Source organism: Anomaloglossus baeobatrachus, chromosome 5 (assembly GCF_048569485.1).
Source record: "Anomaloglossus baeobatrachus isolate aAnoBae1 chromosome 5, aAnoBae1.hap1, whole genome shotgun sequence".
Lineage (NCBI taxonomy): Eukaryota > Metazoa > Chordata > Amphibia > Anura > Aromobatidae > Anomaloglossus > Anomaloglossus baeobatrachus.
Genome location: NC_134357.1, coordinates 297,255,271 through 297,273,761, shown reverse-complemented (window position 1 = coordinate 297,273,761; position 18,491 = coordinate 297,255,271). Strand labels below are relative to the sequence as shown.

Here is an 18,491-nt window from a genome sequence, read left to right as displayed (position 1 = left end):
TCTACTCTTCTTGATGGGCTTCCCTCAAGTCATTGAGGTTCTGGGGTACAGAGCTACGAGCCTCTACATGGCGACTTAGTTGATCCCATAGGCTTTTTATGGGACACAGGGCTGGAGAATGTGCAGGCCACTCCATTTGCGGTATCCCAGTTTCCAGCAGCCATTCCCTAATGATTTGACCTTGATCAGCTGGAGCATTGCCATCCATAAAGATGAAAAAATTATGTCTGTGTTATTCATGTAGAGGCACAATGACTGAATTAATTATGTTATCCATGTAGTAGGGGATTTTTATGCTGTACCATTCACAGTTCTGTATTGACTAGACTCACCTTCCCACACTGTAACACCACCACTACCAAAGGGTCATCTGGTTACAATGGTGGCTGATGCATAGTGCTAGCCTTAATGTCTCCAACATCATTGGCTGCCATCATTTCTGCTCAACACGAATCAACTTTCATCAGTGAACAGCACTGGGGTCCACTGATCTCTCTTCCAGAAAAGACCATGACGCCTTGGATCTGCCCCCCCCCCCCCGTATGTTGGTTATCTGTATTTAATGTTTTAAATCCTATAAAAACATAAGTGTTTCCCTCCCTCCCCTTCATTATGTAGTAATGTCACCAATCCTGGGCCTGTTCCTGTTTAAATATGTCCTCCATCCTGGTATATATGTCTCCATTCTGGTATATATGTCTCCACCTTGGCATATATGTCTTCCATCCTGGTAAATATGTCCCTCCATCCTGGTATAATATCCCCATTCTGCTTTATTTGTTGCCCATCCTTGTATATATGTCCTCCCCCTGGCTCCATCCCGGAATGTATTTCCTTCATCCTGATGTATATCCCTATCGTGGGCCCTATGGTGGTATATATGTCCTCATCCTGGTCCATCCTGTTATATAAGTCTCCATCATGGTATACATGTCCTCATCCTGTACCAATCCTGGTATATATGTGCTTTTCCTTGGCCCCTTACTGGTATATTTAGTCCCTGTCTGTCTCTAATGCATAAAAAAAAAATTAAAAAATCCAATTTCCTTTCCCTGGCTTATACGTCACTTCGTGTCCTCTGTAGCCAGCGCACAGTGGTCAGCAACTGACATCAGTGTGCGTGCCATGGCGCATGATGTTACTGTCATGTATCTGCAGTCATGACAGCCAGCAGAATGTATTGCAGCACAAGGACCCAACAGGTCTCTATGCTGCAATGCATTTTAGCCGGATGTGCACCCTCGGATGCACATCCAGCTGAAGTCTGTGGTTGGTGGTATCTCTAGGCCCAATCGCACTCTCTGTGCCCACAATCATTGTGCCGCTGCTTGCAGGTTGCCTAGCATGCAGAACTAGCTGATGTAACACTTGGGTGCCTCTCACCTCCCTTAAATATGGCTGGAGTTGTGTGGCATTCATCATCCGATTTCAAAGGGCATTATTCAAAATGAAGCAATCATCAATGTGGGATGTCATAAAATCATAGAATGTTAGAGTTGGAAGGAACCTCCAGAGTCATCGTGTCCAAGCCCTCTGCTCAATGCAGGATTCATTAAACCTTCTCAGACAGATGTTGTCAAGGGAGAAATTTAAGTAAGACTGCTAATGGAGTCTTTGTTCAGGGCAAATCCAAAGGACGGGTCCAAATTTGCTATCTATGCTGATATTATAAATAACTCAGAAGCAATGATCACAGAAACTGTGTTCACCGTTTGAGCCAGTATAGGCAACTGACTCGTCTATTAAAAAGACTCGTGATTATACCATACAACATTCGACTTCGACCTTGAAGCAAGAACAGGGAGGGATTATCCCACATATTACATCCCTTATTTCAGCTGTGAGAAAGTCATAATTATTAAATTTTCTCAGTATATTACGAAATACCTCTGGTCATTATTAATTCTGGCTTGATTATCTAGTTAAGACATTCCTTCTTTGTGTGAAATCACTGATAAGACTTTCACTAAAGGTACCGTCACACTAAGCAACATCACTAGCAACATCGCTGCTGAGGCACGACTTGCTAGCGATGTTGCTGTGTGTGACATCCAGCAAAAACCTGGCCCCTGCTGTGAGGTCGCTGGTTGTTGCTGAATGTCCTGGACCATTTTTTAGTTGTTGCTCTCCCACTGTGAAGCACACATCGCTGTGTGTGACAACAACTGAATGTGCAGTGAGCAGGGAGCCGGCTTCTGCGGACACTGGTAACCAAGGTAAATATCGGGTAACCAAGAAGCCCTTTTCTTGGTTACCCGATATTTACCTTCGTTAGCAGCATCTGCCGCTCTCACGCTGTCAGTGCCGGCTCCCTGCTGCCTGCACACATAGCCAGACTACACATCGGGTAATTAACCCGATGTGTACTCTGGCTAGGAGTGCAGGGAGCCAGCGCTAAGCGGTGTGCGCTGGTAACCAAGGTAAATATCGAGTTGGTTACCCGATATTTACCTTAGTTACCAAGTGCAGCATCGCTTCCACGCGTCGCTGCTGGCTGGGGGCTGGTCACTGGTTGCTGGTGAGATCTGCCTGTGTGACAGCTCACCAGCAACCCATGTAGCGACGCTCCAGCGATCCCTGCCAGGTCAGGCTGCTGGTGGGATCGCGGGAGCATCGCTTAGTGTGACGGTACCTTAAGAAGGTCTTCACTGTTCATTGTTTATACATCTGTTCACTTATCCTTGGTTAACTCTTTCTTGAACATACAGCTTAGAATCATATTATGGCGCCTGTGCCATTGTCATATAGACACACAGATAATTATGCAACAACATCTATATTTTGATTTTTTACATACGCAGATAATCTTATTACATTTGGAAAATCAAACTATAGCCCAGGTTACCTTCACAATGTCTGTCCACCCTCTGTTTGAAGACTTCTAATGAAGGATAACTCACCATCTCTAATGGCAGCCTGTTCCATTCATTGATCACCCTCACTGTCAAAACGTTTTTTTTTTAATATCTAGTTTGTATCTTCTCCCTTTCAGTTTCATTCCATTGCTTCTCATGTTTCCAAGTGCAAATGAGAATAAGAATGATACCTCTACACTGTGACATCTCTTCAAATATTTGTAGACAGCTATTAGGCTTCCTCTTAAGGTGGTGTCACACATAGCGACGCAGCAGCGATCACGACCAGCAATCTGACCTTATCAGGATCGCTGCTGCGTCATTACATGGTCACTGGTGAGCTGTCAAACAGGCAGATCTCACCAGCGACCAGTGACCAGCCCCCAGCTAGTAGCGATGCGTGGAAGCATAACTAAGGTAAATATCGGGTAACCAAGGAAAGCACTTCTCTTGGTTACCCGATATTTACCTTAGTTACTAGCGTCCGCCGCTCTCACGCTGCCAGTGCCGGCTCCCTGTTCCCTGCACTCCTAGCCAGTGTACACATTGGGTTAATTATCCGATGTGTACTCCAGCTACGAGTGCAGGGAGCAGGGAGCCGGCACTTTCAGCGTGAGAGCACACCACTTAGCGCTGGCTCCCTGCACTCCTAGCCAGAGTACACATCGGGTTAATTACCCGATGTGTACTCCAGCTACGTATGCAGGGAGCAGGGAGCCGGCACTGGCAGCGTGAGAGCGGCGGACACTAGTAACTAAGGTAAATATCGGGTAACCAAGGAAAGGGCTTCTTGGTTACCCGATGTTTACAGTGGTTACAGCTTACCGCAGGCTGCCAGACGCCGGCTCCCTGCTCCCTGCTCGCTTCAGTTCGTCGCTCTCTCGCTGTCACACACAGCGATGTGTGCTTCACAACGGGAGAGCAACGTCCAAAAAATGAAGCAGGACATTCAGCAACGACCGGCGACCTCCCAGCAGGGGCCAGATCATTGCTGGATGTCACACACAGCGACAGCGACGGGACGTCGCTGCTACGTCACAGAAAATGGTGACTTAGCAGCGACGTTGTTGTCGTCGTCGCTATGTGTGACACCACCTTTAGCCTTCTTTATTGCAAACTAAACATTCCCAGATCCTTTAACTGTTCCTTGTAGGACATAGTTTTCATACACCATATATTGCCCCTGCACATTATTCACTTTAGATCCCTCATATAATGTGAGGTCGATGGTTCTTTATAATTGTTTTCCTTAATGTATTGTTATCTCAATAGGGGTTATCCTTTACATTATATGTTTAGGTGTTATATACTGTGATATTGCTATGCGCACTTTAGGGGTTATCTTGTATCATTGTTGTGACTTTTACCACAGATGATATTTATAATACATGTAATAATTTTTCTTGTCAAATTCTCACTGTACCGATGCACTATAGAGATTATCTTGTATAATATATGTTGTGTGTATATATATATATATATATATATATATATATATCCCTCTTTTTTTGGGGGGGGGACAAAGTATTTCAAATAATACCATATCTATTACAGAATCATGTGTATTATATGGGGCAGATGGCTGCCTTGTTCTTATTGTTCTTAAATTATATTATCTGTTCATCTGTGTTTTGTATGTTTTGGACATAAAATGTATACACATTACATATATATATATATATATATATATATATATATATAATGTGTGTGTATGTGTATTATATATATATATATATATATATATATATATATATTGGTGTGCACATGTTTCTATTGAGGCCTTTCCTCTCCTTTCTTTTTAGTGTATCCCTGTGTCTATACCTGCTGTTTAACTGTTTCTTAAATGTATTGTTTGATTTTTATTTATTTATAACACCATGAAAGATATAAAGGGTATACCTTGTGTGGACCAGAAATGTGTTTCTTGACGTCATCAAGTGGTCACACATCATACTTGGTCAGGCTTTTTCCTTCAATTTGCTTTTTTAGATGTAACACAAAAATTATTACATTATGAAGATAGTTTCTACACAAAACCTTTGTTCAAATTGAAACTGCACTATTATTACCACTTATTGGTTATGTATGGTATGTCCCAGTCATAACCTCAGAGGGAAGCTGCACCCATCATATATTGTGTCTCTCCTGGATAGTCATATCTTTAACAGTTTGTGGTTAACTCTAGAACATCAAGCGCAGCTATAAAATGTCAAGGATAAACTGTTTAAAGCCTTTCTTCTGTAAAGCGGGCTTTACACGCTACGATATCGCTAGCAATTTCTAGCGATATCGACCGTGTAAGTACCCGACCCCGTCGCACATGCTATATCGTGTGATCGCTGCCGCAGAAACATTATCGCTACGGGAGCGTCACACGCACTTACCTGGTCGGCGGCATCGCTGTGACTGCCGAACAATCCCTCCCTCAAGGGGGAGGGACGTTCGGCGTCACCGCGACGTCACTTAACGGCCGGTCAATCAAAGTGGATGGGCGGAGATGAGCGGGACGTAACATCCCTCCCACCTCCTTCCGTCCGCATTGTGGCCGGCGGCAGGTAAGGAGACGTTCCTCACTCCTGCGGTGTCACACACAGCGATGTGTGCTGCCGCATGAGCGATGAACAACATGGATAAACAACCCTTACCGATTTTTGAGTTTGGGACGACCTCTCCATGGTGAACGATTTTCACCATTTTTGAGGTCGCTTAAGGACGCTGGTAAGTGTCACACGCTGCGATATCGTTAATGACGCCAGATGTACGTCACTAACAACGTGACCCCAACGATAAAACATTAACGATATCGTAGTGTGTAAAGCCCCCTTAACTCAAATTCAATGGATAAGGATAATAACACTCATAGCATAGAGGCAGCCACCTGTTAGTACTCTGAAGCTGTACTTCGCCCTAAGGGTAATTGTTTTTTTCCATTTTAATATATTTTTACCACTTTTTATTGTTAAAAATGCATGAATCATTTTATAATCTGGCAACACTGCTACTATATTTTACTATGTTCCTCTTTTTTTTAAGGACCTATCAGCATTGGATGTGCCTGCTGAGCTAGCTGCTGTTTTGAACTCTTCCCAGGGTAAGTAGATCAGTAGTGCAATACCAAAAAATGAAATGGAACCTGTCACATTGTTCATGCAGTCCAATCGGTGGTCAACATGGTGTAGAGGAGAGGTTGAGCAGAATGATACATAGATATGTGGGAAAAGATTCCGTATAAATTGTTTTTAATTCATTAAGGTCCCTGGTGACTGTGTGGATATGAGTCCAGAGGTTGGTCCTACTCAGTGATTGACAGTTATCTTTGCATGCACAGTTATACAAGGAAGATTATTAATCCCTAGTAGAACTATCCACTGGACTATATATATATATATATATATATATATACAGTTAGGTCCAGAAATATTTGGACAGTGACACAAGTTTTGTTATTTTAGCTGTTTACAAAAACATGTTCAGAAATACAATTATATATATAATATGGGCTGAAAGTGCACACTCCCAGCTGCAATATGAGAGTTTTCACATCCAAATCGGAGAAAGGGTTTAGGAATCATAGCTCTGTAATGCATAGCCTCCTCTTTTTCAAGGGACCAAAAGTAATTGGACAAGGGACTCTAAGGGCTGCAATTAACTCTGAAGGCGTCTCCCTCGTTAACCTGTAATCAATGAAGTAGTTAAAAGGTCTGGGGTTGATTACAGGTGTGTGGTTTTGCATTTGGAAGCTGTTGCTGTGACCAGACAACATGCGGTCTAAGGAACTCTCAATTGAGGTGAAGCAGAACATCCTGAGGCTGAAAAAAAAGAAAAAATCCATCAGAGAGATAGCAGACATGCTTGGAGTAGCAAAATCAACAGTCGGGTACATTCTGAGAAAAAAGAAATTGACTGGTGAGCTTGGGAACTCAAAAAGGCCTGGGCGTCCACGGATGACAACAGTGGTGGATGATCGCCGCATACTTTCTTTGGTGAAGAAGAACCCGTTCACAACATCAACTGAAGTCCAGAACACTCTCAGTGAAGTAGGTGTATCTGTCTCTAAGTCAACAGTAAAGAGAAGACTCCATGAAAGTAAATACAAAGGGTTCACATCTAGATGCAAACCATTCATCAATTCCAAAAATAGACAGGCCAGAGTTAAATTTGCTGAAAAACACCTCATGAAGCCAGCTCAGTTCTGAAAAAGTATTCTATGGACAGATGAGACCAAGATCAACCTGTACCAGAATGATGGGAAGAAAAAAGTTTGGAGAAGAAAGGGAACGGCACATGATCCAAGGCACACCCCATCCTCTGTAAAACATGGTGGAGGCAACGTGATGGCATGGGCATGCATGGCTTTCAATGGCACTGGGTCACTTGTGTTTATTGATGACATAACAGCAGACAAGAGTAGCCGGATGAATTCTGAAGTGTACCGGGATATACTTTCAGCCCAGATTCAGCCAAATGCCGCAAAGTTGATCGGACGGCGCTTCATAGTACAGATGGACAATGACCCCAAGCATACAGCCAAAGCTACCCAGGAGTTCATGAGTGCAAAAAAGTGGAACATTCTGCAATGGCCAAGTCAATCACCAGATCTTAACCCAATTGAGCATGCATTTCACTTGCTCAAATCCAGACTTAAGACGGAAAGACCCACAAACAAGCAAGACCTGAAGGCTGCGGCTGTAAAGGCCTGGCAAAGCATTAAGAAGGAGGAAACCCAGCGTTTGGTGATGTCCATGGGTTCCAGACTTAAGGCAGTGATTGCCTCCAAAGGATTCGCAACAAAATATTGAAAATAAAATGTTTTTTTTTGGGTTTGGTTTATTTGTCCAATTACTTTTGACCTCCTAAAATGTGGAGTGTTTGTAAAGAAATGTGTACAATTCCTACAATTTCTATCAGATATTTTTGTTCAAACCTTCAAATTAAACGTTACAATCTGCACTTGAATTCTGTTGTAGAGGTTTCATTTCAAATCCAATGGGGTGGCATGCAGAGCCCAACTCGCGAAAATTGTGTCACTGTCCAAATATTTCTGGACCTAACTGTATATAAACGCCAGAGACTTAATTGAACATACAAGCTGCATCTTGGCTGCAGATCAGTTACAGGTTCTGTGAAATGGAAAAAAAAATCAAGATTTTAATTTGTTGAAAAATTAACATAGTAAGGTTGACAGAAAACAAGGATTTCCAATTGAGCCAATTCTAAAACAAAGTATCAATATACAGAGGTGTGAAAAAGTGTTTGACCCCTCACCAAACAAATTTAAATATTAGACAAAGATAACACAAGTAAAAACAAAATGCAGTTTATAAAAGAAGGTCTTTATTATTAAGGGAAAATTAAAAACCTTTAGGAAAAAATGAATGCTCCCTAAACCTAATAAATGCTTGGCCCACCCTTATCACAAACGCTTGATTGCAGTTGTAGCTGCTAACTGGCAATGAGTCTTTTATAATGCTCTTATGGAATTTTGGCCCACTCATCTTTGCAAAATTGTTGCAATTCACCTACATTGGATTGTTTCCAAGCATGAACCGCCTTTCTAAGGTCATGCCACAGCATCTCAATCAGATTAAGGTCAGGACTTTGACTAGGCCACTCAGAAGTCTTCGTTTTGTTTTGTATGTTTTTTTTAAGTCATTCAGAGGTGGATTTGCTGGTGTGTTTTGGATCATTGTTCTGCTATATAACCTAAGTGCACTTCACCTAGGGGTCACAAATAGATGGCCGAACATTCTTCTTCAGGATTTTTTTGTAGACAACAGAATTCATGATTCCATTTACCACAGCAAGTCTTCTAGGTCCTGAAGTAGCAAAAAAGCCCAATACATCACACTTCCACTATCATATTTTATTGTTGGTAGGATGTTCCTTTTCTGAAATGCTGTGTTACTTCTACACCAGATATTATCGGACAGACATATGTGGCACCCCTGTGGCTTCTGTCGCTACAGCGTATTGCATCTCACTTAAGGTGCAGTTCTCATCCCAGGTAAGGAAGGGTTTAACCGCTGGTGTTTACCACATTCACACACAACATACAGTTAGGTGCTTTCCCACTGGGCTTGGCTTAGGGTAGACAGTTGGTAGCCATCACGAGGCATGGGACTTTCCCATCACTAGGACAACCACCTGGGGGCGGGCACCACTTGGAAAAAGAGGAAGGAGCATGTTCTCACATAGTCAGTCGACCCCGGGCAAAACTCGGGGTAGGGAGACAAGTCGGGACCTCGGTCTAAAGCAACTACCTTTTTAACGTCTGGGAGCTCAGCGGGGCCCGAGGCTTGGAGCAGGAAGCTCAGCCCAGCCTCTCCACAACGCAGGGGAATCCCAGGGTCCGCGGAGCGTGCAGGCGGCCTGTTCTATATTCCAAATACGGGAGTGGAGGGACCCCCTACTAGGAAGGAAACACAGTGGGAACACCGGTGGTGACCTCGGAACTATTCGGGATCGGCTGGAGCCCATCATAATGGAAACAGGCACTCCAAGGGTGACGATAGTTGCAGTGAGTTAAGAGAACTTTGAACCGCAGCCCATGTGTCGTCCCTGTCATTGCTGGCGCCGACATCCCTCGCTCCGGCGCCATCGGCCACTACCACTATCACCCCCATCATCCTCCCTGGGCCTAGCTCTACCTAAGAAGAGCTGAAAAACCCAAGCTGCGTCATACCATCTGCCCTGGAGGAGTGTGACCTCCAGCAGTGGCAGCTTTACTCATAGCTGCATACCGCAGGTGGTGTCACGAGACAACTACCCTCACCATCTCCCCTTCCTTCATCCACATCTCCCTTTCATGGACACCTCGGGGCCACGAAGCCAGGCCAGGCCTTCGTGACATCCCCAAAGACCCCTTCATTACTGGCCCGGTGATGAGTAAAAGAAACCCCGGCCCTGTGGGGTGCTTCATATACACCTTTCAAAAAGTTCAACTTTTGTCTTATCAGTCCACAGAGTATTCTCCCAAAAGTCTTTGGGATCATCAAGATGTTTTCTGGCGAAACTGAGACAAGCCTATGTGTTCTTTTTGCTCAGCAGTAGTTTCTGTCTTGCAGCTCTACCATGCAGGCCATTTTTGCCCAGTCTCTTTCTTATGGTGGAGTCATGATCACTGACCTTAACTGAGGCAAGTGAGGCCTGTTCTTCTTTGGATGTTGTTGTGGGGTCTTTTGTGACCTCTTTGATGAGTTGTCGTTCCATTCTTAGGGTAATTTTGGTTGGCCGGCCACTTCTGGGAAGGTTCTCCACTGTTCCATGTTTTCTCCATTTGTAGATAATGGCTTTCACTGTGGTTCGCTGGCGTTCCAAAGCTTTAGAAATGGCTTTATAACCTCCTCCAGACTAAAGCGGGCTTTACACGCTACAATATATCTTACGATGTGTCAGCGGGGTCAAGTCGTAAGTGGCGCACATCCGGCATCGTAAAACCTACGTGCGATTGTGATTTAACGAAAAACCGTTCATCGCATGCACGTCGTTCAAAAGCTAAAAATTGTACGTAGGGTTGTTCAATGTTCCCGAGGTAGGACACATCGCAGTGTGTGACACCCCGGGAACGATGAGCAGATCTTACCTGCATCCCACGGCTTCCGCTGGCAATGCGGAAGGAAGGAGGTGGGCGGGATGTTTACGTCCCGCTCATCTCCGCCCCTCCGCTTCTATTGGCCGGCTGCAGCGTGACGTCGCTGTGACACCGAACGTCCCTCCCACTCCAGGAAGTGGATGTTTGCCGCCCACATCATCGAGGTCGTATGGAAGGGTAAGTACGTGTGACGGGAAATAATCGTTTGTGTGACACGGTCCATAAATGGAACGTGCAGCACATACGATGGGGCAGGTACGATCGCATACGATATCGTATGTGATATCATAAGGTGTAAAGCAGCCTTTATAGATCTCAATTACTTTGTTTCTCATATGTTCATGAATTTATTTGGATCACAGCATGATGTCTAGCTTTTGAGGATCATTTGGTCACTTCACTTTGTCAAGCAGGTCCTATTTAAGTGATTTCTGGATTGAGAACGGGGAGGGAGGGCAATCACTTTTTCACATGGCCCTGTAGTTTTGTATTTCTGTTTCCCTTAATAATAAAGACCTTCATTTATAAACTACATTTTGTGTTTTCGTGTTATCTTTGTCTAATATTTAAATTTGATTGGTGATCTGAAACATTTAAGTGTGACAAACCTGCAAAAGAAAAATAAATCAGGAAGGGGGCAAACACTTTTTAACACCACTGTATAATGTCTTCATTTGAGCAATATTATCAACAGTATAGGCACAATCATATTATTACATTACAGGTAAAATATCTTTATGGATTAGTATGTATGCCTTTGTAAAGTTGTCACATGTGATTAAGTACATTTACTTTTTTTTACCAGTTTCTAAGCTTAGTATCTTCTCATATGTTATTATCTCACAGCAAGATCCGAGGCACAAGGAACTGGGATCACAGAGGTATCTCCTCCTCAAGTCAAGACCCATTGTGCCTTGTCACTTCCTCCCGACATAAACAATTATCCATTCTCCATCTTCATTCGCTCCTATTTCAAGGTATGGTGCTCTCTTATTTATCAATCGCTTTTATCAGTTCTTTTCTTCTACTTTACCAATATTTCAATTCCTTGTAACTACAGGATTCTAGCCTACCACCCTTGGGAAAACCCCTCCAGAATCCTCTTACTCGTGTATCACAAAATGATAATGGAGTTGCACTGGAGCTATACAAACTGGTAAGACATTAATTTATATGTGATGTCAAACTGATATAATGCAGCCACCAGCTGACATTTGTGTCCTCTCATCAGGTCTTGCGTTTTGTTGGAAATACAGCAATGCCCCCCTGGCAGCAGAGGATCATTGGTAATTACGTCGTGGAACGCTGCTTGCGCCAGCCATCACTTACCGATGAAGTACTCTGTCAAGCAGCAACTCTTACGGTGCAGAACAACAATGAGGAGCAAATTCAGAGGGTTTGGCTACTGCTTTCAAGTCTACTGAGCTGCCTTGTTCCTTCACCAACACTAGAGAAACCTCTCCTTAAGTGAGTAGCTCTAATATTAGAAGTCATCAGTCTTAATGTCTACTAGTTAATGTACTGTAAGATACCAGTAAATCTCACTCTTACACAGATATGTCTCAGATGAAGGCTCCGAAGGGTACAAGGCCATATGCCAGAACAAGATGCTTAGAGCCAACCAGAAAGATATTAACTCCGTACGTTCACATGCCTTGACTCTACTGGAATGGACTGCCAATGAAAGGAAGGGGAAGATGGTAGTGGATATCTACACATATAATGGTGAGTCCCACATGTTCTTTGTATACTATATGTTCTCACTGGGATCATTCTATTTGTTTCCTAGTATATATAATGTCAACTGGGAATGTGCAATAATCCAAAACTGTAAATGTACAACAGCCTAGTGCTACGAGCAAGGTATTTATACTTCCCTTATAACCTGCACCGGGATTATTGCAGTTTCTACGTAGTTGCACTCTTGGACTTTGCTAATAAACCTATCCAGCTTATGTGTTATCTACCTGTGGTTACTCACTCGTGTAGACATGTATGATAGGTATTGTTTTGCTTCTTGATGTTTTTCCTTTAATGTTAGTTTTCCATTTTAAATAAAATGTGCATTATTTAAAACTTGATCACCCAAAATACGAGGGTAAACCTTGAGGGGCTTAAAATAAAAAGGGACACACGTGGCACCACTCTAAATGTAGTAGTTCAAGTGCATAAAAAATGATTAAGAAATGTGTATAAATTGCACTCACCTTGTTTCAAGTTAGGTCAAACCCATAGATCCCTTTAGGATCAATCTCCACAGGAAACCGGTAAATTGAAGTGCTTGAAAAATCCTTCAAATCCAAAAAATGTGGCGCTGATCCCCAAATATATTATATCAGAAGATATTTTATTTGACTACTATAAAATATTACATAAAATATTACAACACGTTTCGGCTAAAAATCTGAAAAAAGATAGCCTTCTTCAGGTAAAATAACATGACATGTTATTTCACCTGAAGAAGGCTATCTTTTTTAAGATTTTTAGCCGAAACGCGTTGTAATATTTGATGTAATATTTTATAGTGGCCGAATAAAATTTCTTCTGATATAATATATTTGAGGATCAGCACCACGTTCTTTGGATTTGAAGGATTTTTCAACCACTTCAATTTGATCACCCAAAAAGGAGGTTAAAAAGTTATTATACACATAAACTGCTTATAGAGTAACATAACCAAAAATGGGATTCTACCTTATATACTATGAACTAACTTATACACTACATATCAAATAAGGGTTTTTTTTTATATTTTTATGTGATTTTTGCTGTCATTATTAGGATCAATATGAATAAGATCATTATTATTACGAACATCATTACTGGTGTTATTATTATTTTTTTTATTAATTGCCTAAGTCTACATAACACCACTGTTCATTGTTAAATTGAACTGAGTCTTGGGAACACAAATCGATATACTCTTTTGAAGGGGGGTTAAAGGGAATCTGTCAGCATGTTTTTGTTACCTAATCTGAAAGCAATATAATGTAGGCAAAGAGAACCTGAATCCAACGATGTATTACTTAGATTAATGGGTACAGCTGTTCTGACACAATCAGAGCTTTTAGATCTAGAAAAGCAGAAGAACTGAGAAAGCTTTCTCACCCACACCAGGGTCCCAATAGAGATTGTACAATGACTGTGAGGTGTCAATCAGAGGAGGGGCGTGCCAGACTACTGTGCACAAGATAATGTAGTCCAGCAATGAAAATCACCAAAGCTTTAGTTGAGTTTAAAGGGATATTCCCATCTCCAAAATTCTATATCAATATGTAGTAGGTGTAATAATAGGAATATTTGATAATATTATTATTATTATTACGCCTACTACATATTGGGGTACGATTTTGGAAATGGAAATACCCCTTAAGTAAACAACACCATACAGTCTGATAAGAGAGGCACAGTTGATTTGTTTTTTTAACCTCTAGAGCATGATGTGCTCAGATTACATAGCAGAAACTTGCTGACAGATTACCTTTAAAGGGAACCTGTCAGGTGCAATATGCACCCAGATCAGCGAGCAGTTTGGGTTCAAATTGCTAATCCCTGCCTTAAGGCTACCTTACACACTGCGATATCGGTCCCGATATCGCTAGCGTGAGTACCCGCCCCCATCTGTTGTGCGACACGGGCAAATTGCTGCCCGTGCCGCACAACATTGCCCAGACCCGTCACATATACTTACCTGCCCGGCGACGTCGCTGTGGCCGGCGAACCGCCTCCTTTCTAAGGGGGCAGTCCGTGCGGCGTCACAGCGACGTTACTGAGCGGCCGCCCAATAGCAGCGGAGGGGCGGAGATGAGCGAGACGTAACATCCCGCCCACCTCCTTCCTTCCTCATAGCGGCCGGGAGGCAGGTAAGGAGAGGTTCCTCGTTCCTGCGGCGTCACACATAGCGATGTGTGCTGCCTCAGGAGCGAAGAACTACATCGTTACTGCTGCAGTAACGATATTTGAGAATGGACCCCCATGTCACCGATGAGCGATTTTGCACGTTTTTGCAACGATGCAAAATCGCTCATCGGTGTCACATGCAGAAACATCGCTAATGCGGCCGGATCTGCGTCACAAATTCCGTGACCCCCAACGACTCCGCATTAGCGATGTCGCAGCGTGTAAAGCCGATGCTGCGATGTCGAGCGCGATAGTCCCCGCCCCCGTCGCAGCAGCGATATCTTGTGATTGCTGGCGTAGCGAACATTATCGCTACGCCGTCTTCACATGCACTCACCTGCCGTGCGACTTCGCTCTGGCCGGCGACCCGCCTCCTTCCTAAGGGGGTGGGTCGTGCGGCGTCACAGCGACGTCACAAGGCAGGCGGCCAATAGCAGTGGATGGGCGGAGATGAGCAGGATGTAAACATCCCGCCCACCTCCTTCCTTCCGCATTGCAGCCGGGACGCAGGTAGGAGATGTTCCTCGCTCCTGCGGCTTCACACACAGCGATGTGTGCTGCCACAGGAACGAGGAACAACATCGTACCTGTCGCTGCACCGGCATTATGGAAATGTCGCCGATGATACAATAACGACGCTTTTGCGCTCGTTAATCATATCAAAAAGTATTTGCACACTACGATATCGACTGCGACGCCGGATGTGCGTCACTTTCGATTTGACCCCACCGACATCGCACCTGCGATGTCATAGTGTGCAAAGCCCGCCTTACTGTCCCTGTATATACTAGCATAGATAAATAGATCTTTAGAAAAAGTATTTCTAAAGATCTTGTATTTTATGCTAATGAGCACGGGGACTAGTCGCAAGGGCGTTACTTTGCCGACTAGTCCATCCTCTTAACATATTAGCACACCCACAGGGGCGTACTAACATGCTATTCAATGCAGCATCACCAGCGGTGCCGTACATACCTGTGTTCCCTGTGACCGCTCTTCTGAATGCCCAGCACTTCCAGTCATGTGCAGTAGACCTCTCTGATGCCGGGACACGTCCACCCGGCTTCATACTGCGCATGTCCAGAAGTACCCAGCATTCAGAAGCGCGGTGACAGTGAACACAGGTACGCTGGTCATTGCTGGTGATGCTGAATTGACTAGCATGTTAGCACCCCCCTGTGGGCATACTAACCTGCTAAGAGAGCGGACTAGTCGTCGGATATAACGCCCTTGGGACGTTTTCTAAAGATCTCTTTATCTATGCTACTAGATACAGGGATGGTTAGGCAAGGATTAGCAATATGCACCCAGAAATGCCCATGCATATTGTGCCTGACAGGTTTCCTTTAATGGTTATAGCTCTTAGGGTACCTTCACACTTAGCGATGCAGCAGCGATCCGACCAGCGATCTGACCTGGTCAGGATCGCTGCTGCATCGCTACATGGTCGCTGGTGAGCTGTCAAACAGGCAGATCTCACCAGCGACCAGTGAACAGCCCCCAGCCAGCAGCGACGTGCAAGCGACGCTGCGCTTGCACGGAGCTGCCGTCTGGAAGCTGCGGAGACTGGTAACTAAGGTAAACATCGGGTATGGTTACCCGATGTTTACATTAGTTACCAGCGCACAGCTGTGTGTGCAGGGAGCAGGGAGCCGCGCACACTGAGCGCTGGCTCCTTGCTCTCCTACCATAGCTACAGTACACATCGGGTTAATTAACCCGATGTGTAATGCAGCTACATGTTCAGAGAGCAGGGAGCCGCGCACACTGCTTAGCGCTGGCTCCTTGCTCTCCTAGCTGCTGTACACATCGGGTTAATTAACCCGATGTGTACAGCAGCTACATGTGCAGAGAGCCGGAGCCGGCAGCACAGGCAGCGTGAGAGCTGCAGAGGCTCGTAACTAAGGTAAATATCGGGTAACCACCTTGGTTACCTGATGTTTATCTTGGATACAGCTTACCTCAGCTGTCAGATGCCGGCTCCTGCTCGCTTCATTTGTCGCTCTCTCGCTGTCACACACAGCGATCTGTGCGTCACAGCGGGAGAGCGGCTTTGAAGAAAACGAACCAGGGCTGTGTGTAACGAGCAGCGATCTCGCAGCAGGGGCCAGATCGCTGCTCATTGTCACACACAGCGCGATCGCTAATGAGGTCACTGCTGCGTCACAAAAAGCGTGACTCAGCAGCGATCTCGGCAGCGAGCTCGCTGTGTGTGAAGCACCCCTTAAACTGATCGCTGTTTTATGGTAGTTGTTAAGTAATGAGAACAAAGTTGTTATCACGAGCAAAGCCAAGGTGAAAAACAACAATATGTGATCAGGGGCAGAATCAAAAGCTAAAAGTAATTGAGGGCACCACCAAAACTTTAGCTAAAGTTTGTACCATAGAGAAGAAGCCAGTTTCAAGAGACACAACACGTATTAAAAAGAACACCACAAAACCAAAATGCAAAGTAAATCAGTATCGTTATCTGAAGAAGATCATCAAAAAAATAAGCCGGAATTGGAGAATTTCACAGAATTACTTAAGACTGGTAATAAGCACTGACCATCAGATACAGAACAAAGGGATACCTGGAAATGAAGTTCAGTCCACATGTGTCAGCAGGGTGATAACTCCTCTCATGACACCATGATAATAAATCTATACAACCCACAATATTATCATTTGGCTATCACTTATCTAATGTGTATGGTGGCCCTTACCTAACAGAATAATGGACTTTAAAGGGTATTTTCCATAATAGCAAATGCATTCGATGATAAAGATCTCAGAAAAACAATAAGCTTTTGAAATACAGTTCATTTTCAAAATTGAATTGTTTTCCTATCAAGAGGCGGCTAATGATATAGTTCATCCAGTATCATGCTTCGCTGGCTCTGGTCAAACATGTGTAGATGCCTGGTATTTCTGTAGTAAACGGATGTGTGGAGACCGACGAGAACACCTAACTCACCGTGAATAGTGCTAATAAATAATACTGCCCCCAAACATTTGTGCATGCATGAACAAATCAGGAGACGTCTGCTACTAGATGAACTACAGTATATAGTTAGCAGCTTGTAAGGCTAGTTTCACACTTGCGTCGTTTGGCAGCCGTCGCAATCCGCCGTTTTGGGAAACAGCGTAATCCGTTATCGGATGTGCGCTGTTTCCCATAGACTTCTATTGACGACGCATTGCGACAGATGGCCTTGCGTTGTATCTGCCGGGCGGAAAGAGCGCAGTATGTAGCGTTTTTCTGCGCTTCCCAGAGCGTCAAAAAAACGCAATGTGCAGGATTCCGTCAGCATCCGTCGTTTCTATAATGGAAGCCTATGGTGGCAGAATCTGTCGGAATCCATCATTTGATGGATTCCTGTGACGGATCCGTCTTTACACAACTGAGCATGCTCATTTGAGTAAAGGCCGCTTTACACGCTACGATATGTCTAACGATATGTCGTCGGGGTCACGTCGTAAGTGACGCACATCCGGCATCGTTTGACATATTGTTAGGGCCAGGTGGACAGATAGACCCAGGAGGTGGATCCACTGGACCGAACACCTTACTGAAGGCAAGGGGTCCGGTAGCCGGAGCACTACAGGTAGCAGGACAGTCCGTGCAAAAGAGTGGAATGCAGAAGTCCCTGGGACCACGGAGTCACTGATGGTAGTCCGGGTGACGGAGCTCAGGTTCGGAGGCCAAGATGTTGTCAGGCAGAGTCCTGAACCGATGGAGCGAGAGGATGGATCACCACAGGGATCAAAGATGGTACGGACTGACGGGATGGCAGATAGTCAGCGTTCGGGGTTCGGGAATCGGCAGGACCGGATGGCGAGGCAGGAGCGGCTCTAGAAGAGAGATAGGTGAGTATATTACAGAGACAAGGAGACCTGACTCCTAGCTTAGGAAACACGAAGAACAGGCCCCGCCCACTTGGACATTAAACCCCTTTATACCCTGTACCTGTGTGTTCAATATCCTGTCTGTGGGCGCTGGCCCTTTAAGAAAGGGTCAATGACCGCGCGCCCTAATGCACATGCGCGAGGCCCGGGTGCCAGAAGCCAGGGCAGGGAGCGGCGAACAGGAGGCAGGGGAGCCGGGCTGGAGCGAAGCTGCCGGCGAACGCTGGGAGCGGGGACCGGGACGCCTGGGGATCATA

General features: G+C 44.6%; 1 protein-coding gene across 1 annotated transcript in view; it reads left to right on the top strand.

Annotated features, from left to right (window-relative positions):
* Window positions 1-18,491, top strand: part of MYO15B (myosin XVB) — a 163,576-nt gene that overhangs the window by 17,832 nt on the left and 127,253 nt on the right. Inside the window, exons 3-7 of the mRNA XM_075349626.1 lie at window positions 5,889-5,946; window positions 11,293-11,423; window positions 11,507-11,602; window positions 11,678-11,913; window positions 12,002-12,171. Of these exons, the coding sequence (XP_075205741.1) occupies window positions 5,889-5,946; window positions 11,293-11,423; window positions 11,507-11,602; window positions 11,678-11,913; window positions 12,002-12,171 (691 nt within the window). The remainder of the gene's footprint in view (window positions 1-5,888; window positions 5,947-11,292; window positions 11,424-11,506; window positions 11,603-11,677; window positions 11,914-12,001; window positions 12,172-18,491) is intronic.